Raw genomic sequence first — 18967 nt, forward strand, 5'->3', positions numbered from 1 at the left:
TGAATTAGGGGGGAAAAGAATTGTATTTCGGTGGAATTGCAATTCAATGAATAAAGTAGGAATTGAAATTACAGTGTTTGGTATGCAGAAATAGGAGTACATGGAATTTAAAGGTAAAAAGCGACAAAATGACTAAAATACCCTTATGTTGTAGCAGTAGTAATAATAATAATAATAATTCTTTCAAATAATAATAATAATAATAATAATAATGATAACAACAATAAGTATAATAATAATAGTTCATTCAAAATAATAATAATAATAATAATAATAATAAAATTCTTTCAAATTTTTTTAAAAAAAACAAAGGATGTGGGAGGAGGGGCAAAATTGTCTTTACACTAATAAATTGCCCCTCCTCTCCACCGAATTGCAATTCATGGGGGGTACCCCATGAATTGCAATTCATCATTTGGAGGGAATTGCAATTCCCTCCAACCAAACACTGTAGTTTGGGAATTCACTGAATTGCAATTCCTCCGAAACTACCTCCAACCAAACAGACCATTAATGTAGTTTCTAAATATATAAAGTTTATATATTAATGCTAAACTTAATAATATGAAAAATTAAATTAAAAATTACTTCTGGTGAACCAGACAACCATTTTAGGACGAAAGTAGTATAGAATTACACAGCGATGCACATAAATTTTTGCATTAAGCATGGAGGTACTATGAATGGTCAACTCGATGAGGCAATGGTGAGAGTCCTCTCGTTGAGGAAGAAAGAGAAAGCTGAGGGGAGGAATATAAAGAATAAAAAACCAAAGGGGGAAAGACATATATAATTGAGTAGAGAGAGAAGGCATAAGAAACTACGCAGAGAGAGAAAGTAAAAGATTAAAGAAAGCTAGCTTTGGGAACAATAGAGATAGAAAAAGGGAAGCTTTGTGAAGAACAAGAAGAATAACAAAGAAATATAGAGAGAGAGAGAGAAGTGGAAGGGAGAAGGGGGCTTGGGTTTCTAGAGAGAGAAAGTAGTGTGTCTGAAAGGTGTATCTGTATAGGGGGCAGTTAAAAGTAGAATTGCAGCATTTGGTCTCTGCAATCCTCAACATCCCTTCCTTTTCCAAAGCTCCTCTTGTCTCCCCTTACATCTTTCTCTCTCTACCGCATTTTCCGGCCACACTTCCCGCCGGGAACTCCCTCCCTCCGATTCCGGTTAAACACCGTCTCTTTTGTTTAATACAATAGTAGACTAGCTTGGGACTTCTTTTTCTTTGCCTTTTCCTAGTGGGGGGAGCTTAGGGAAAAAAAAATATTAAAAATCTATGTTTTGATAAATCAAGATTCGTGCTTTGTTGCCGGAGTTGGGGTGTCGGAGCTCCGATTTACTGACGGCGGATATGAATCTCCGGTGAGGGTTATCTGGGTGTTTGTTTGCAGCTCGGAAAGTGAGTTTTTTTTTTGGCGGTTGAAGTACTGCTGCAATGAAGACTCCACCGCCGCCGGCTAACTCCAACCCACCTGAAGGTATGCTTTCTCTCTCTATAAAACTAATGCATTGTAGGAATCGTGAAATCGAGAGATGAAACCTTTTTTTTTTTCCTTTTCTTTAATTCTTTATGGGTTTTGTCCTTTTCTTTTTCTTTTCAAACAATGGATAAATTAAAACGATTGAATCTTTCATAAATCTACACATGTCTGTATCTTTACGTTCTCTACTTCACCTCGTGATGGGAAAAAAAAATTGAAGCTTTGTTTTCTTGAAAATCCGATACTAATCCGATTTCTGAGTTCTGAGTTCTGAGTAACGAATCCAAGCTCTTTATTTTTGAATAGCAGCTGAGAAGAAGAGCATAAACCCAGAACTATGGCAGGCCTGCGCCGGACCGCTGGTGAACCTGCCGGCGGCCGGGACCCACGTCGTCTACTTCCCTCAGGGCCACAGCGAACAGGTTCTTCCTTTTATACACTGCACTCTGACCTGCCTGCCTGCCTGCTTGACTAGTTGTACATATCGGCACAGCTCTGGTGGCTGCAATTGCCCGTCCACGGGTAGTTTAGTTGGTTTTTGGACGGTAGATTGTGGGTCGGGACCCAAGATCGAGCTAACCCGGGTAGTTACACCCAATGTTGTGGGCAAGGGTCACTGGTCCCACCTAATTGGTATCTGAGTCACTATAATTTACCTTTCTACTGACCTATCGGGTCGGGATTTGGGGCTAGAGAATTTTACCTTTTATGGGCACGGTGGCTACAATTTGCTAACTTGGGCCGCCGCCACGGTGCAACTACTAAACGTTCACCTTGTGTCAGTTGATGGGCGGGTGGGTGCATGTGTGCACATGTGGTACCTAAGCACTCACACGCATGGGTTCAATTATTGGTGTTTTTTTTTTTTTTTTTGCTATACTGTTACTGCCTTTAATGTGTGGATGATAAAGCAATATATTTGTGGATCAAATCTGCACTATCCTGCACCTCTGGCATTAATGCCCAATTGCTTCATATGCTTTCTCTTTGGGATTTTACTGTTCTTCTTGTTTGTCTTTACTTGGATGTGTATATTCATCTGTCCTTCTTGTAAAAATTAAGAATGTGAAATCAATTGTGTAAAAGTGGGTGGTTGGGGTCTGAAAGAAAAGATAAATATGTCTGGCAAAACTGAAGTGGGTTTGGCTTTATGTATCTAGACTAGATGGATCCAACAGTTGATTTGGCGGGGTCTACTGGGTTTTCTCGGGTCTATCGTGTTCCCAAGGCTGGGTTTTTGTTGCAAATTCAACTACTATCAATTCGCATTCTACTTTCCCAGATTGTTTTCACTTCTCTAATTGATGCAATGATGCTGGTTCTTGAAATATCGGGACTTCTTTGCCTTCTTGCAGTGCAGACTAAATTTGATTGTCTGTTCCCGAATTTGGTTAACAAATTTGCAGTACTTGTATGATTCGTGGCCAAGATCTTTCCAATAATGTAATTATAATTGCAAAGTATATTGTTTACTTTGTGAACCACCAAACTCACCTTTTAAACATATAGGAAGTTATGTCATTACTAAGAAGTAAGAACGATTTTTTTTGTACTTAAAGTAAAGGCAGTCTTACATTTGATGTGTGTTTTTCACTATTTTTATCGTCCGATTTGAATTTTATTCTCACTTGTACATTCGTCTCCAGGTTGCTGCGTCTATGAAGAAAGATGTGGATGCTCAAATTCCGAACTACCCCAACCTTCCCTCAATGCTAATATGCTACCTCCATAATGTCACCCTGCATGTATGTCTTCAGAATGTTCTTGCCTTTTATAAACTTTTTAAGTTTGATCCACTCTCTTATAAATTTAAATACTAATATTTCTTGAATCTTGATATCTTAGGCTGATCCAGAAACCGATGAAGTATATGCACAGATGACACTTCAACCTGTTCCTTCGGTATGAATCTGCCTTGACCCGAGGCTTTTGTTTCTGAATCTACCTTGTTATATATATAATGGGAACGAGGCTGGTGATTCTATTTCATTCTCGTTCAAATTGGCAGTTAAATTCTGATATCATCCTTTGTGTGCAGATTGACAAGGAAGCATTGTTAAGGTCAGATTTATCTACGAAGGTGAACAAGCCACAGACCGAGTTTTTCTGTAAGACCTTGACGGCTAGTGATACGAGTACTCATGGAGGTTTCTCTGTACCTCGTCGTGCTGCTGAGAAGATTTTTCCTGCTCTTGTAAGATGAAAAGACTGTTTAGCCTTAACGTTTGTATTTTTGTATATCAATGCATCTCATACAACTGTGTTTGTATTTCTGCAGGATTACTCGATGCAGCCACCTGCTCAAGAACTGGTTGCTAGGGATTTGCATGACAATGTCTGGACTTTTCGCCATATATATCGTGGTAGGTTTAATAACACCGTCTATTTCTGAGGTGAATAATTTATTAAACACATTGTGCTCTTGTTTGCCTCGTAAGTAACTTTTCTTTATTGCTCGTGCTTTTTTAACTTGCATTCTCTCCCGCATAATGCAGGGCAACCAAAACGCCACTTGCTGACAACGGGGTGGAGCCTTTTTGTCAGTGGAAAGAGGCTTTTTGCGGGTGACTCGGTGTTGTTTATTAGGTGAGATGTTTAGGTGTTTGATAGAAACACTGATCTTAATTAAAGCGACTTTTTGGCTTCCGGTTGTACTGACTTTGATATAATCGTGTATAAGGGACGAAAAGCAGCAGCTTCTCTTGGGCATAAGGCGGGCAAATAGGCAGCCTACCAACCTATCTTCATCAGTGTTGTCGAGTGACAGCATGCATATCGGGATCCTAGCTGCTGCGGCCCATGCATCTGCAAACAACAGCCCTTTCACGGTGTTTTATAACCCAAGGTGATTTGGACCGAGTTTATTGTGCATTTGGACTATTCAAATTATTATTAAGTACTTGGTGTCTTGCTCGTGAAGCATATAAGTCGAGTATTTACTAGAAATCATATTGCATTAGATTATGAATGCTCGGTTTTCTGAGATTGTCTTGGCTACAATGGAACAGGGCTAGTCCTTCAGAGTTTGTTATCCCTTTGGCGAAGTACTACAAAGCAGTTTATGGCAACCAAGTATCCCTTGGTATGCGGTTTCGCATGATGTTCGAGACAGAGGAATCGGGAACCCGAAGGTAGGAATTTGAGATGTCACAATTGCTAAAAATTAGAGCCAAGATATCTGTTCCAACTTCCAAACCTCAAGAATATCTGACATAAACTTCTCGGGAATTGTTCTCGTTTCAATGATCCCGTATAACAAAGCTTTCACTTCACAGGTATATGGGCACCATTACTGGCATTAGTGATTTGGATCCGGTGAGGTGGAAGGGTTCACAGTGGCGTAAGTTGCAGGTAGGATAAAAGAGTTCTAACTCCTATCCTCTCCGGAAAACGGATGAAGTAAACCTTCTCACAGTAACCTAAAGGATTCACCTAATTTACTAAATCGTGTTTATGGTTTAGGTTGGTTGGGATGAATCAACTGCTGGAGAGAGGCGTAGTCGAGTCTCGATTTGGGAGATTGAACCCGTTACAGCACCATTTTTCCTTTGCCCTACTCCTCCATTCTTTAGAGCAAAGCGTCCAAGGCAACCCGGAATGCCAGGTAGCATAGATAACTAGAATATCAACAGTTTGATTACTTTTTTTTTTTTTTAATACAACTAACTCTATTACATTGTAGTATCTGTTCAACAGTTTGATTACTTTGGCATAAATTTTTGTTGTTGTATGGTGGAACCAAAACTTTCGTATCAATAACGAGCTCAACTAACATTTTCTTGCAGATGATGACGGTTCTGATCTGGATGGTTTTTTCAAAAGGACAATGCCATGGATTGGCGATGACTTTGGCATGAAGGATCCACAAGCTCTTCCCGGTCTGAGCCTAGCCCAGTGGATGAACATGCAGTCGAACCCTTCCCTGACCAACACGATGCAGCCAAACTATTTGCATTCGTTATCTGGATCAGTTTTACAGAACCTCGCTGGAGGTGATCTTACACGTCAATTAGGTTTGCCTGGGCAACAAATTCCTCAGCAGAGCAACTTACAATTCAACTCTCAGAGGCCGGGCCAGCAAGTGCAACAAGTTGATCAGCTGCAGAAGATGCCTCCCGCGGCTATGAACCCATTAGGCTCGATTATGCAGCCACAGCAACAACTGACAGAGGTTGGTCAGCAACCGAGACAAAATTTGGTCAATCAAACAATGCCGACAAGCCAAGTCCAGGCCCAGCTTCTGCAAGCTCAGGGTCTTGTTCAACCGCAAAACGTTCTTCAGCAGCAACAATCAATTCAACGAAACCTTCCTCAGAGCCTACCACCACAGCCCCCGCAGCAACAGCAACAGCAGATTCTGAATCAGACTCAGCAGCCGAGCTTCATCCCATCCCATCCTTCCAATCCAATTACCCAACAGATGCATTTGCCCGACAACCAAATTCAGCTTCAACTTTTACAGAAACTCCAGCAGCAGCAGCAACAATCTCTTCTCGCACAGCAGTCCACATTGCAACAGCCTTCTCAGCTCAGCCAGCTACCGGATCCTCAGAAGCATGTTTTCGATGCATCTCAGAGTTTGTCTAGGTCTATGTCGACAAGCCAAGTTCAGGATGTGTCCCAATCCGTGTCTGTGTCACTGCCACAATCCCATATGGTGATGAATAACAGCCAAACTAAGCTTCGGTTTTCACAACAACCTCAGCTACCAAAGCTTCAGCAGCAGCAGCAACCTATGCTAGCGGAATTACCCGGAACAGTTGGACAGACGCTACCCCCGACAACAAATCAACTTTGTGCAACTGGCAGCAGTCTACTAACCGTAGGCGCAGGTGGTGGCCAGTCAATCATTACCGATGATGTTCCATCGTGTTCAACTTCTCCATCCACAAACAATTGTCCCAACGGGGTTCAGGCAGTCATGAATGGCAGGGTTCAGAGAAGCACAGCAGTTGGCGATGACATAACGCAATCCTCTGCTACTCTTTTGAGCTCGAGTGGTCTAGAAGCCATGTCTGCAAGTAGCAGCTTAGTTAAAGATATACACCAGAAAGCTGATGTTAAGAATCACTTGAACAACATGTCAAAGAGCCACCAGAATCAAGGATTCTTGACACCTCCGGTGTACCATAATGGCTCAGCAGCACAATTGGATTATTTGGATAGCTCATCTTCAGCAACTTCTATATGCCTTTCTCAAAATGATGTCCAGTTACAGCCGGGCACAAATCCAATGTCTTTCAGCTCTCAGCCAATGTTGTTTAGGGATATTACTCACGATGGAGAAGTTCAGGGTGACCAAAGGAACAACATGCCTTTCGCCACAAACATTGACAGCCAGTTAGGAATGCCCATGATGCCTGACCCTTTGATCCCAAAGAACTTGGTTGGATCAGAGAAGGATTTCTCAAATAATCTTTCATCAGGAGGAGGCATGCTTTCTAACTACGAGAACCCCAAGGAAGCTCAGCCCGAACTCTCATCTTCCATGGTTTCTCAGTCATTCGGAGTTCCAGACATGGGTTTTAATTCAATAGATTCAACCATCAATGACGGTAGCTTCATGAATAGGAGTACCTGGGCTCCACAACCACCAATCCCACGAATGCGGACATATACCAAGGTTGGTTATATATACGATTCAAAAACTTGAGTACATTACTTCACTCCCTATTCTTTTGTCACTGAATACATTCGTGTTTATGCCTGGACAGGTGTACAAACGTGGAGCTGTTGGACGATCGATTGATATCACACGATACTCAGGATATGAGGAACTGAAACAAGATTTGGCTAGAAGGTTTGGTATCGAAGGACAACTGGAGGACAGACAGAGAATAGGTTGGAAGCTTGTATATGTGGATCACGAGAATGATGTCCTTCTAGTTGGCGATGACCCTTGGGAGTAAGTTCATAAACTTCACCTACCATGTTCCATTCCAGTTTATTTACTACGAGAACTACTGCTTTCTTAACAAATTACATGAACTTGCATTAACGTGCTATGCTGCATTCAGGGAATTCGTAAACTGTGTTCGCTGCATCAAGATTCTGTCTCCACAAGAAGTCCAACAAATGAGCTTGGATGGAGATTTTGGGAATAGCGTCCTCCATAATCAAGCCTGTAGCAGTTCCGACGGTGGAAATGTATAATTTAGCTCTCTCCAGTGTTCTTCCAGCTATTGTTAGGAGCTGGAAGCTGACTGATGTAGTTGATAGAAGTTTGCTGCTATCAAATATGGCGGGGCGGATAATCAACAACCAACCGCCGCTTTCTTCAACATTGCAGACTTATAAAAGGAGCAAACCAGGTTCTTATTGGATCATGGTACTTTGGCTACAAAAGCTGCCCAATTAACTGTATGTTGTATAGGACAGCTGAGAGCAGAAGTTGGGTTGGATTGCTCTATATGAGGAGGCATATATAGGAACCTGGTTTTAGCATATAGATGCCCTAGAAATTATGATATTGTTAGATTAATCTGAGGGTCTTTCCTTATTAAATGAACAGAAGAATTGTGGGCTGTAGAAAGTAAAAAAGCTTGATATTTGTGTAATACAATGTAGTGTCTGAATGTATAAATTAAATGTGTAGATTTCTTCTTGTGACTAATCCTTGTAATGGAAATTCTTGAAGTGAGTTACTGAATGAAGAAGGGTCATCAGACATTCACATTTTTTCTACTTCAACTTGGGTTGATTGAACACACTGCAATTCGGTCCTGATTTTCTCCAGTTCCAATGGTTGCGCCACCAACTCGAGATTACAAGCCACTTTCGTGGTTAAACAAACTCAAATTACCTGACTTTTGTGATGCATCAATTTGCCTACAACAAGGCCCTATGTCTCTAACTTCCCTATTTTCAGAGGAAGAAGGGATTGGAAGAAATGATTATGGGAGTGTCAATCCATCTCTCTTTACAATTGAATTCTCTACTGAAAATAACGTCAACAATTTTGTGCACTACACATCAACACGAGATTACCTAATTATAATTAATTTATTTTATTAAAAATAATTATTATAATCAATTATTAAAAATATTTAATGGCGCCTGCTAATTACTACAGCAAGAATGAGCAATCATTAGTGTGTGGACCATACTATCAAATAATGTACATTCAATATGAAAATAATGTACATTATATTCAAGGAATATACATTATTTGTGTGCTGAATAAAAATAATGTACATTTAGTACATTAAAAATAATCTGCCATATACCTGGTTCGCAGGGTGAAATTTCTGGGCTACAACCAGACACAACCGGCCCATATTTTAACGGGATTGGTAGTTTGGGCTACAATAATGGCCCAATTATATGCTGCCTATAGATTACGAAACCATTTAAAGCCATAGCTAATTAGAAAGCGTGGAGGCACACTACAGACTGATAGAGGAAACAATGGCTTCAAGTCTTCTGGATATGGTAAGACTACATGATATTATTTCTAGAGCAAATGAAATTTCAGAAGAAAAATCTTTACAAAGTGTTGTGGAGTAAGAACTGTTTTATCTATTATTGTTTGCAGAGCCCTCTGGTGAAATTTGGGCAGAATAGGAGGTTCGGGCGGAGCAGAAGAGCAACTTCTTGTGTTTCCCAAGTAGGTATTCCAAAGATTCGTCATTTCTTCTATTTATGTCAGATTCTGTGCATTCTTGTTCTTCAAGTGTGGAAGCAATGGATAACGAAGTATAGTTCAATTTTAAGGTGGGAAAAGATTGGGAATACGTGGTAAAGTTTGCAGTCAGTTTTTACCCTTTGATTTTGTGACCCGGACTATAAGGAGGTAAAAGCTTAGATGGCTAGGTTGTCCTAATTAGTTTTTACTGTTAATAGTGCTCTTCTTGAAGAGACTTTTATTAGCAACTTTTTTTTTTCTTTTTTTTTTTCCTGTTATTGCTTTGGTTCACTTCTAGCATTCATGGATGGTCTGCATATGAAAATGTGTTTACAAATGTATAGAATACACAAATATTTTGGTGTATGGCAGTGTTTGAGAATACAATGTGAGTGAGATTTGAATTGTAAGTTTGATTAAGTTGTCAGAAACTGAAGTGAATGAAAAGAAGAATGCATAATGAGAGAGAACTGAAGAATGGAGCTTGGTAATAATATCCTATTTCTGTAAAGAAAGCATTTTGGTACAAATCTTGTTCTGGTGTTTAACCTTGTTCATGATCATTTGTTTTGGATACTTACCCGGTTTAGTCTAGCTGGAGTGTAGTGTATTGCATTACACTTTGGGGATGCTTTTTATCAAATATTCAGAATTGGTTAAAACTTAGTAGAAGTTATTGTGGTGAGCAAATTAGCATATAAAGCTAATGTGTGGATTCCAGTTTTCATGCTTATGAAGAGACTTTACACCATATTAAGCTCATGGCTTTAAGACTCGTTTTTGCTAAGCAACACTAACAAATGAAGTGGTGAACCCGTTCTATATCTAGAGTCTTAGTTTGCTGTATTCCTTGCCTCTATTGGCCTCCAGGGATAAGGGGGGGAAAGGGTTTTACAGTTGCTTTGTCTATTTGAAATTCAGTGTATTTCACTTTTGTGATGTACTCTACGAATGCAACTGTGTTGTAGGAAGGCGAAACACAGTGGTTGGAGAAAAGCAAAACCAAACTAGCACAATTGAAAGAAATCCAGTTTTCACAGAAGATATTTATTCTACTGCTTCTGCTGCTGAGCTTCCACCACTAGTTAGGGCTTTGAAAGCTTCGGCTGAAGAAAAAGCTGCAACTTTTCATTTCCCCGGGCATAACAGAGGCCATGCGGCACCTTCATCGTTGTCGCGTCTCATTGGTTCAAGACCTTTTGTACATGATTTGCCTGAGCTTCCAGAGCTGGACAACCTCTTTGCTCCAGAAGGGCCCATTTTGGAAGCACAAAAACAAGCCGCAGAACTTTTTGGAGCGTTGGAAACATGGTTTCTTGTTGGTGGCAGTACATGTGGCGTTCAGGCAGCAATTATGGCTACTTGTTCACCAGGAGACACCATAATTCTACCGCGAAACTCTCATATCTCAGCCATATCTGGCATGGTATTGTCCGGTGCCCTTCCGAAGTACATCGTCCCTGAATATGATTCTGATTGGGATGTTGCTGGCGGCATCACTCCCTTGCAAGTAAGTGCATTCTTATAGGAGTTGCATTCTCAATTCTCCTTTGTATATTCAGTATTAATTGATTGAGGCCACTTGAAACGAGTAAAGGTTGAACATTAAAGAGAACTAATTTGTACCAGAAGTTCATTAGTGGGATTTAGTGGTCCATTTCTCACCTATAACTAAAAATGATGCAGGTGAAAAGGGCAATCGAGGAGCTAGAAATCGAAGGCCAGAAACCTGCAGCCGTTTTAGTTGTCTCCCCTACTTATCATGGCATATGCAACAACTTGAGCGAGATTGCTCTATTGTGTCATTCTCATGACATCCCAGTTATTGTTGACGAGGCTCATGGCGCTCACTTGGGATTTCATCCACAGCTGCCTAGGTCAGCCCTTAGCGAGGGTGTTGACCTTGTAGTACAGTCTACTCACAAGGTCCTGTGCTCTCTTACGCAATCATCCATGTTGCACATGGGAGGTAATCTCTTGGACAGAAACAGAATCCACCGGTGCCTTCAAATGCTTCAGAGTAGTAGCCCTAGTTACTTGCTCTTGGCATCACTGGATGCTGCTAGGGCGCAACTTAGTGCGAACACAGAGAGTATTTTCAACAAAGCTATAGAATTAGCTGTGGGAGCAAAAGACGAGATCAGTAGAATTCCTGGCATCTCAGTCCTTGACTTCTTGAGGTTCCCCAACACTCCTTTTAGAGATCCCTTGCGAATCACTCTTGGGGTATGGCAGCTCGGGCTCTCTGGTTTTGAAGCAGATGATATTTTATCAGACGGGTTTGGAGTTGTTTCTGAACTAGTTGGGACCAAATCCATTACATTAGCGTTCAATCTTGGAACTCAAAGAGATCATGTTGGAAGACTTGTGTCTGGATTAAAACATCTATCTGCAACTTCATACCCACCCAAACTAACTGCAGATACAGTGAACAATGAAGAACAGTTTGCACCATTTGATGATATTCACATTAGCATGAGCCCAAGAGAGGCGTTCTTTGCCCCAAAAAGGAGAGTTAGCATCAAAGAAAGCGTGGGGAGAATTTGTGGAGAGCTCGTATGTCCTTATCCACCCGGGATTCCCGTGCTCATTCCTGGTGAGGTCATCACTAAAACCGCGTTGAACTATCTAATGCAGATCAAAGGCAAGGGTGGTGTTATCAGTGGAGCTGCCGATCACTCTCTCTCATCCCTCATTATATGTGATTAAGGACTTGTCTCAGATTTGCATATATTTGTGAGAACTAGCCATAGCCATGCAAGCTCAAATCTAAAAGCTTGATTGGAATTCAGATGTATAGAATTGAAAGCTTTCATCTATTGTCTAGAGAGATCAGAGGATAAGTTCAACTGTATTCAGTACATTGAAAGCTTCATTTTGCTCTGTTATATACTTCCCTATGAAGTTTAGTTCATCTTTTCATTGGAGACAAAGTCCCCTAGATGGGGAAAATGGAAGAATATGAAATGAAAAGGGCATTATAAGTAACCATGATTCATTTGGACATATCAGATGCAGAAAAGAAATTGTATATTAGCATAGCAGTCTCATTTTTACAGTCTAATAGTCCTACTTTTCTAACGACATGATCAATAGTAAGCTGCTCCACAGATTCTGTCCAAGAAGCCTTTCATGGGATGAATCTTCGTCTGTGTAAACAAACACATAACAATGAATATCTCTGTCTATCTTTACGTAGTCTTACCGTCTCTTTCTCTCTCTCTCTAATGTACCTTTAACACACTTGTAATACTTCTTTCCACAATCACTAACCACACTCAGAGAACGTCAAAATCATGAAACCTTAAACAAGTCATCACAATCAGAGGTTTCATCAGACGTTATCAGTTTTTGGGAAGCCAGATACAAGATGTGCATAGCACATTGAAGCCCGGCAGCAAAAAGGGATTTAGAAAAGACTTCAGGTACCAAACAAAGCAGATGCAGCTCTTCTAACTATCACCACTGGACATCATTTTAGATGGTGTCCTCCTTTTCTTTGAGGATGGACTTAAAGGTTTGGACACTGGGGTACTAGGGTGAGTGGAGAGCCCTGGCCCACCAAGCCGCAAGTCTGTATCCTCATCTGGAGCAGCCCATGAGATTGGATTGGCTGCATAAAAGAACACTCGTCAGGTAGATGAATATCATACATCAATCAAGTTGATGCAATTGCGTGAAGTCAATTTCCCAAGGAAGCAAGTATCAAATGCATGACAATTTCAACCAAATAGGAATTTTAAGGAAACACTTAAGTCATCACACCCACACCTAATATTGACCAACAGAATTAATAGTTTTAGGCTAGACTGGAAAGTGACGAGATAAATACACTAACAGAGGTGGAAGAAAATGAACGCGGACCATTGACAATATTTAGAGTTTCACCAATCATGCAAATTATTATGTGTTAGAAGTGGACCATTGACAATATTTAGAATTTTAGAGTTTCACCAATCATGCAAATTATTATGTTTTAGAAGTGGACCATTGACAATATTTAGAGTTTCACCAATTATGCAAATTATTATATTTTAGCTAATAGCCAGACAATATTTAGAGTTTCACCATTGAAGCAATTATTAGAATACGGAATAAACTCGGGTTTCTTTTTTTAGCATGTTCTCTACCTTCGAATAATCCTGCTACTCCAGGAGCAGTGTCATCGTGTGAAAGTGTTGAACGATGAGAACGTTTCTTGACATAGTCGTCCTGAAGAGGTTTTGGAATCTGAAATGAAAACTGAGACATTCTAACACCTTCAGCTACTTCTGGGTGTTCCTCCAAGTACCTGAATAAGCATTAAGATGCAACAAAAAGGAAATCGCCGTCTGAGATTAATATTTTACTGCATTCATCAAGGCATCTTGAAGAAGCAACAGATATTTAGTAAGTAAAAGTTGATTTAGTAGAGCAATATACTTCTGAATTTCAACCATGGAGCGAAATCTCTTGCCTGATGGCGCAACATAATACCTATCATTTGAAAAATGTAAATCAGGACAGTAGTAGTCGTTTTTGAATGGCAAACATTGGAGACAAGGTAAAGATGAAGCATCAATAGAGCACTTCAAAGCAATAAATGACAAGTAGGACTAAACAAAAGGAAATTGAGGCATACACATCTGCAAACTTGGAGCCACCTTCACCTCTGATTCTCAAAAGCCGTTGCCAGCCAGGAGGGGGCTGAGCAATATTTGGTTTATCAATTGCCCAAAGCCTACTGCCATCCTGAGTAATATCAGGTGGATCATCGCATGATATATCAGGCCTCCACTTGCGAGCTGTTTCACAAAAGAAAGGATCTTCCAGGATGTGTTCCCTTATTTCCTCATATTTTTCCTTTGTTGGGATAAGCCTCCATTTAAAACAGTTTGCACATTGAACAGTAAAAGCTCCTACAGATGGCAAAGGCCTCTGCACATAGGACAGATGATTTGGAAATAACCCTCTTTGCAATGTTGGAGGAGACTGATCAGTAACAGATGTAATTTCACTGGCACCATTGACTGAAGGATCATATAGCACTAATTGGTTTTGAGCATTTTCACTATTTTCATCCTCATCATCCTCTGTGCAATTATCTACTTGTTCTCCTCCAGAATTAGTGTTTATGGGTTTCTCAGGAGAGGTCTCACAAACCACAGGGGAAGCACCTTCAACATCATTTGGTTCCCTTGTCATGTTATTCAGGGGACTCTGGATAGAAGAGCTGTTAACGCCACCCTGACCTTTCTCCTTATCAATGCTAGGCTCCATAGGCTGTTATTCCATTTTAGTTCTTAATAACGTGGGTCAATAAAAACCAAAGAATGAAATGCACACTATTATCTCATTAGGAAGAACTAAGGACTGTCAACAAAAATAAACATAAAAAGAAACCTATTATAATATATTCATTACAGTGCTTCAATAATTTTAAATTGTCATGTCAATGTCAATTTATGGCAGGGGTAGATAAATATAATGCGTCCATGCAAGTAACTTCATAGCAGCAAAAAGTAGCATAAAAGAATTTGATTGCAAATTACAATCAAATGAAGACACTTGGACACATTGCAAATAAACCTCCAAAAGAAAAACTTTATATAAGCAAGAAATTCTAAAAACCTATATATTCTTCAAAGTAGCCTTCAAACTCAACTATACACATGATATAAGGACGGATTCTATTCAACTTTCCAATGGCATTCAACGAATAGATGTAGTGGCAATACCGGCAATAGGTTGGCTCAAAACATGTGTCAATAATAAAAGATAAAAACATGACAGAAAACTATATCATGAAGTTATGAGCATTTCTGTCAGTGCAATAAAATGCATAGTCCAAAAGTAATGGCACTCAGAAAAGGATGACGTATCCAAAGTCAAAACCCAGTGGCACTAGTGACGCCCTTTTATGTATTGAGAAATAAACCAAGAGTTTACACACATGAAAGAACTCTTACGGTATGTGTCAATCAAAAGGAATAATCAATATAGTATTCAAGCCATCAGGCTGTTAAAGTGGGTATGGGTGCAACCAGCCAACCATATGCCCATAGCTAGGGGTATCCAATTCAGTATTACTTGTTCAGCATCATCAATTACATTCAATTGTAATTGTCACTCATCTCACATCTTTGATCAATGATCACTAACCTCTTTACAATTCTGACAGCAAGACCTTTCAATTTCTGGGATCAAAGGGTAAAGATTGGCAATTTGGCATCCCCAAATTTCCTTGAAGTCATGCACTAAGTGCGGCTTTTGATGTTTAAGACAAGAAAAGGGTTTTTTGCTTCTAATGTTTCCAAAAAACTATTTTGGTTTAGAGGAGTCTAGAGGTGACAAGATAAAAGTTGTTCAATTAGGTCAACTGACCCTTCTGAGTTGAAAACCACAAAATGGAACTGCAAATTTAGATCAATAGGTGCAATTTTGAGTAGCTAAGTAAATCTGATTGAAGCATTTTGTTTATCAATTCAAGTAACTGGGGATGGCTCTGGTGATGCTTATTCTGTTTTCATTCTTGTTTATGTTAATCATATGATTTCTAAAATTTTTCAAATTATCAGGGAAGGGCCAGGGTATTTATGGAAAAAGAATCACTCAAGGTGCCAATCTAACCCATAGATTCAACAAGTTCATACTTCACAGTCTTAAGTTCTCCAAGCAAACACGAGATCGTCAAATAGCGGTTCCCAAAAGTAAAATAAAATACAGAGTAAATTTATAAAATAATTTTTTTTTAAACCAACAAATATCCGTTCAGCATAATGTGTTCTTCCCTATACGGATCCGAAGTCATTAAACAGAAGTAAACCGATCAGAGAGCTCACAAACTAAGAAACAACGATCTGAAAGAACACTTCATAATTAAAAAACATATATATACACACATTGAAAACACATACAATATAGCAGAGAGTGTACACAAATTAACACTTTGCAATAAACGCAACAAGAGCATATGCACAAAACACGCACACACAAACTCAAGTATAAGAAGATATGTAAATTTATAGACAAATACATGCAGATATGGGAATCCAAAGACAGAAAGAGGAATTACAGAAGCAGAGAGGTCGGAGCAGATGAAGCTGGTAGAGAGCTACTGCGAACTCGCGATTAAAGGATTGTTGCTTCAGTTTGCAATCTCCATATAGAGATACAGATGCGTACGTGCGCAAATGGATATGCAACGAATGTATATATGTATGTATGTATATCTCTCTGGTTTTGTTTTCCTCGGCAAGAGAGACAGAGGCACGGGGTAACCGAGGAGATAGGGATAAATTGGTAAATACACTTTCTCCGTATATGTTTTCCGTTTATTTTTTTACTAACTCCGTAATATTTACTCTACTTCGTCGAGGTTCAAAAAGGGAGAAATTAGGTAATTAATGGTGAACTGCAGTTTACTTTCAAAAAAATGGTGAACTGCAGTTTTGCCAGCACTGGTTACACATTGATATGTCTTTGACTATAGTAAAATTATTAATTTCGTATTTGACTATTATTTTTATTAAATTATAAAATAAGTTCTGAATATTACAAATTTTATTCAATTTCATTATTTGTTATTATTTTATGGCTCAAATTGATGGGAATATGAAATTAGATAAGATTTTTAAGTTGAAGGCTTAATTTGATAAGAATGATAGCCGATAATCAAATCGATAATTTCGCTATCATCAACTCTACAATTTGGGATTAAGATGGTTTTGCACGTTTATTTATGCTATAATTAATTAATGCGACAGTTTAACACGATTGGATACATCATACATGCTGCCACAGTGTTACGTTGCCCTTTTTGTTTGCGAAAATGCAAACATTTTAGACGTATACATGATTTTATTAATTGTTATTATTACTATTAAGATTAAGATTGAATAATTAATAAATACAAAGGATTTGATATTTATTATAATTTATTATTCTTATCTTTGTAAACATACTTTTTGTGTAGCTTTTTAATGTAGATATTTTTTTTATTAGATATAAACAAAAAGTAACAGCATTTTTGTAAATAAAAAAATATTTTAGTTTTCTATTTATAAAATATCACATACTTGTTTATATAAAATAGTCAACATTTTTAATAATCAGTTTTGCCTTAGGTCCTTAGCACAAACGTAATGTATGCATTGTTACTTGCTTTAAAATTTTAAAGAAGACAATTATTAAATTATAATTTTAATTTGGGAACACATAATAACAAATTCAAGGGAAAAAGGTCAAATAAACTCTCAAACTTCACCCAAAAGTGCAATTAGCCCCTCCAACATTTAAAAGGTTCAATTAAGCATTCAAACTTGTAAAAATAGATCAAATAAATCATATTTACCGGTAACCAATAGGTTACTGGTTAATCACTGTCCAGAAAACATAATTTACGGTCACCTTAGCCGGAAAAGCCACCTCCTGACATCCACCGCCGGCGGCCGTCTTCTACGCAACGGCGACCGGAACGACAAGACGGGTTCATCTTCTCCATTGAAGACGACCGCAGTGTGCGGGAGAAGACGACCGTGCGCGTCTGTTCGTCTTCTCCAGTTCTCCACTAGAGAAGACGAACAGACTGCAGTGCGGTCGTCTTCTCCAATGGAGATGGAGAAGACGACGACCGCACTGCCGTCTACTCCACCGGAGAAGACGAACAAACTGTTCGTCTTCTCCATCGACAGTGCGGTGCTTCGTGGTGTCTGTCCCTGTCACGGTGCACTTATCATTTGCATTACAGGTTGGGCTAATTCCAGGAACTGTCGTCTTCTCAGTGGAGAAGACACGAACATAGTGGAGAAAACCAGAGAAGACGAGCAGACGCGGGTAGCATTGAGTTCCATGGCCGTCGGAATGAAGTTCTACTACCGCCGGAAATTATTGACTGGTTATTTTGGGTAAACAACAGGTCATTTGAGTTTAAATGTATCAAAATGACAAGTTTGAGTGTTTAATTGAACCTTTTAAATGTTCAAGGGGTTAATTGCACTTTTGGATGAAGTTTGAGGGTTTATTTGACCCTTTTCCCCAAATTCAAACATATTTTTAGGTTGGTTCATTGTGAAAGTTGCTTATTGACTTTTTTCATTGTTGGTTAACTTTAGCAATTTAGGTTGACTTATCTTTTTATAGTCATTCACTCATTTGTCATCTAATATCACAATATGAATTTCACCCATAAAACACTTTTTGGATAATAAATGAGGACTTTCTCATTAGTTAAAGAACATTTTCAGTCATGTAAAAAATAATGCACCAGTACACAAAAAAACGTACAATTAAATTTGCCTCACCACAAAACGCATAATTAGGTATGCATAAACGCATCGCATGGTTCAGAAACACACAATTAGGTGTGTGGAGGTATGATGCATTTTTTGGGTGTGTGATGCGCTTTGTTGTGCATTTGAACAGTTTATTGTTGTGCACTTTCTAACACGATTGGTGCGTTTTTATATACTTAATGGTGTAGCCGCACCGATCGTACGTTAATATATGATCGTATTTGAGCTTATATATATATATTGAGTGTGACTTTTATGCCATAATTTGAATGGCAGAATGGGCAATACCGATATTTTAATGGCCTCTTTTGAAATGGCGTTTGTAGTTGTTAGAAAATTCAATTGTAACATTTTGATCGTGCAAGTTCATTAATAGGATTTGGTAGGTCGAAAAGTTCAAATAAATTTAAAATGTGGACAATTTATTACTTTGGTTTAATTTTTAGCTTATGAAATTTTGTGTTAATGGAAAATCACATTTCATGATAGTGATTGTGAATCTATCAAATTTATTTAATTATGTATTTATCATTCTTTGCGTCTGGTTAAAAGTTTATTAACATAAATTTTATTTGTGAGTATTTATATAA

The 18967-nt window shown here is 38.8% G+C and overlaps 3 protein-coding genes across 4 annotated transcripts; 2 read left to right on the forward strand and 1 right to left on the reverse strand.

The window, feature by feature from the left end:
* Positions 1-744: 744 nt before the first annotated feature.
* LOC116001226 (auxin response factor 19-like) lies at positions 745-8165 on the forward strand. 2 transcript variants are annotated; one of them, XM_031241116.1, is made up of 14 exons: positions 745-1478; positions 1788-1903; positions 3128-3226; positions 3327-3383; positions 3520-3675; positions 3760-3844; positions 3977-4067; positions 4162-4326; positions 4490-4612; positions 4757-4832; positions 4944-5085; positions 5267-7104; positions 7196-7386; positions 7499-8165. In XM_031241116.1, the coding sequence occupies exons 1-14, from the start codon at positions 1436-1438 to the stop codon at positions 7632-7634; spliced, it is 3318 nt and encodes a 1105-aa protein (XP_031096976.1). In that variant the 5' UTR covers positions 745-1435; the 3' UTR covers positions 7635-8165. The 2 variants fall into 2 exon arrangements, with proteins under 2 accessions (XP_031096976.1, XP_031096980.1); XM_031241120.1 differs by having other exon boundaries at positions 1791-1903; positions 7499-7640.
* A 699-nt stretch (positions 8166-8864) lies between these two features.
* LOC116028003 (arginine decarboxylase-like) lies at positions 8865-12019 on the forward strand. The gene is made up of 4 exons (XM_031269807.1): positions 8865-8912; positions 9016-9091; positions 10074-10615; positions 10792-12019. The coding sequence occupies exons 1-4, from the start codon at positions 8889-8891 to the stop codon at positions 11812-11814; spliced, it is 1665 nt and encodes a 554-aa protein (XP_031125667.1). The 5' UTR covers positions 8865-8888; the 3' UTR covers positions 11815-12019.
* Positions 12020-12118: 99 nt separating this feature from the next.
* On the reverse strand, positions 12119-16352 carry LOC116028014 (methyl-CpG-binding domain-containing protein 2). The gene is made up of 5 exons (XM_031269817.1): positions 16160-16352; positions 13727-14367; positions 13528-13581; positions 13236-13396; positions 12119-12718 (listed from the first exon to the last, which is right to left on the reverse strand). The coding sequence occupies exons 2-5, from the start codon at positions 14362-14364 to the stop codon at positions 12558-12560; spliced, it is 1014 nt and encodes a 337-aa protein (XP_031125677.1). The 5' UTR covers positions 14365-14367; positions 16160-16352; the 3' UTR covers positions 12119-12557.
* Between the last annotated feature and the right edge of the window lie 2615 nt (positions 16353-18967).

This window comes from Ipomoea triloba, chromosome 1 (genome assembly GCF_003576645.1).
Source record: "Ipomoea triloba cultivar NCNSP0323 chromosome 1, ASM357664v1".
Taxonomy (NCBI): domain Eukaryota; kingdom Viridiplantae; phylum Streptophyta; class Magnoliopsida; order Solanales; family Convolvulaceae; genus Ipomoea; species Ipomoea triloba.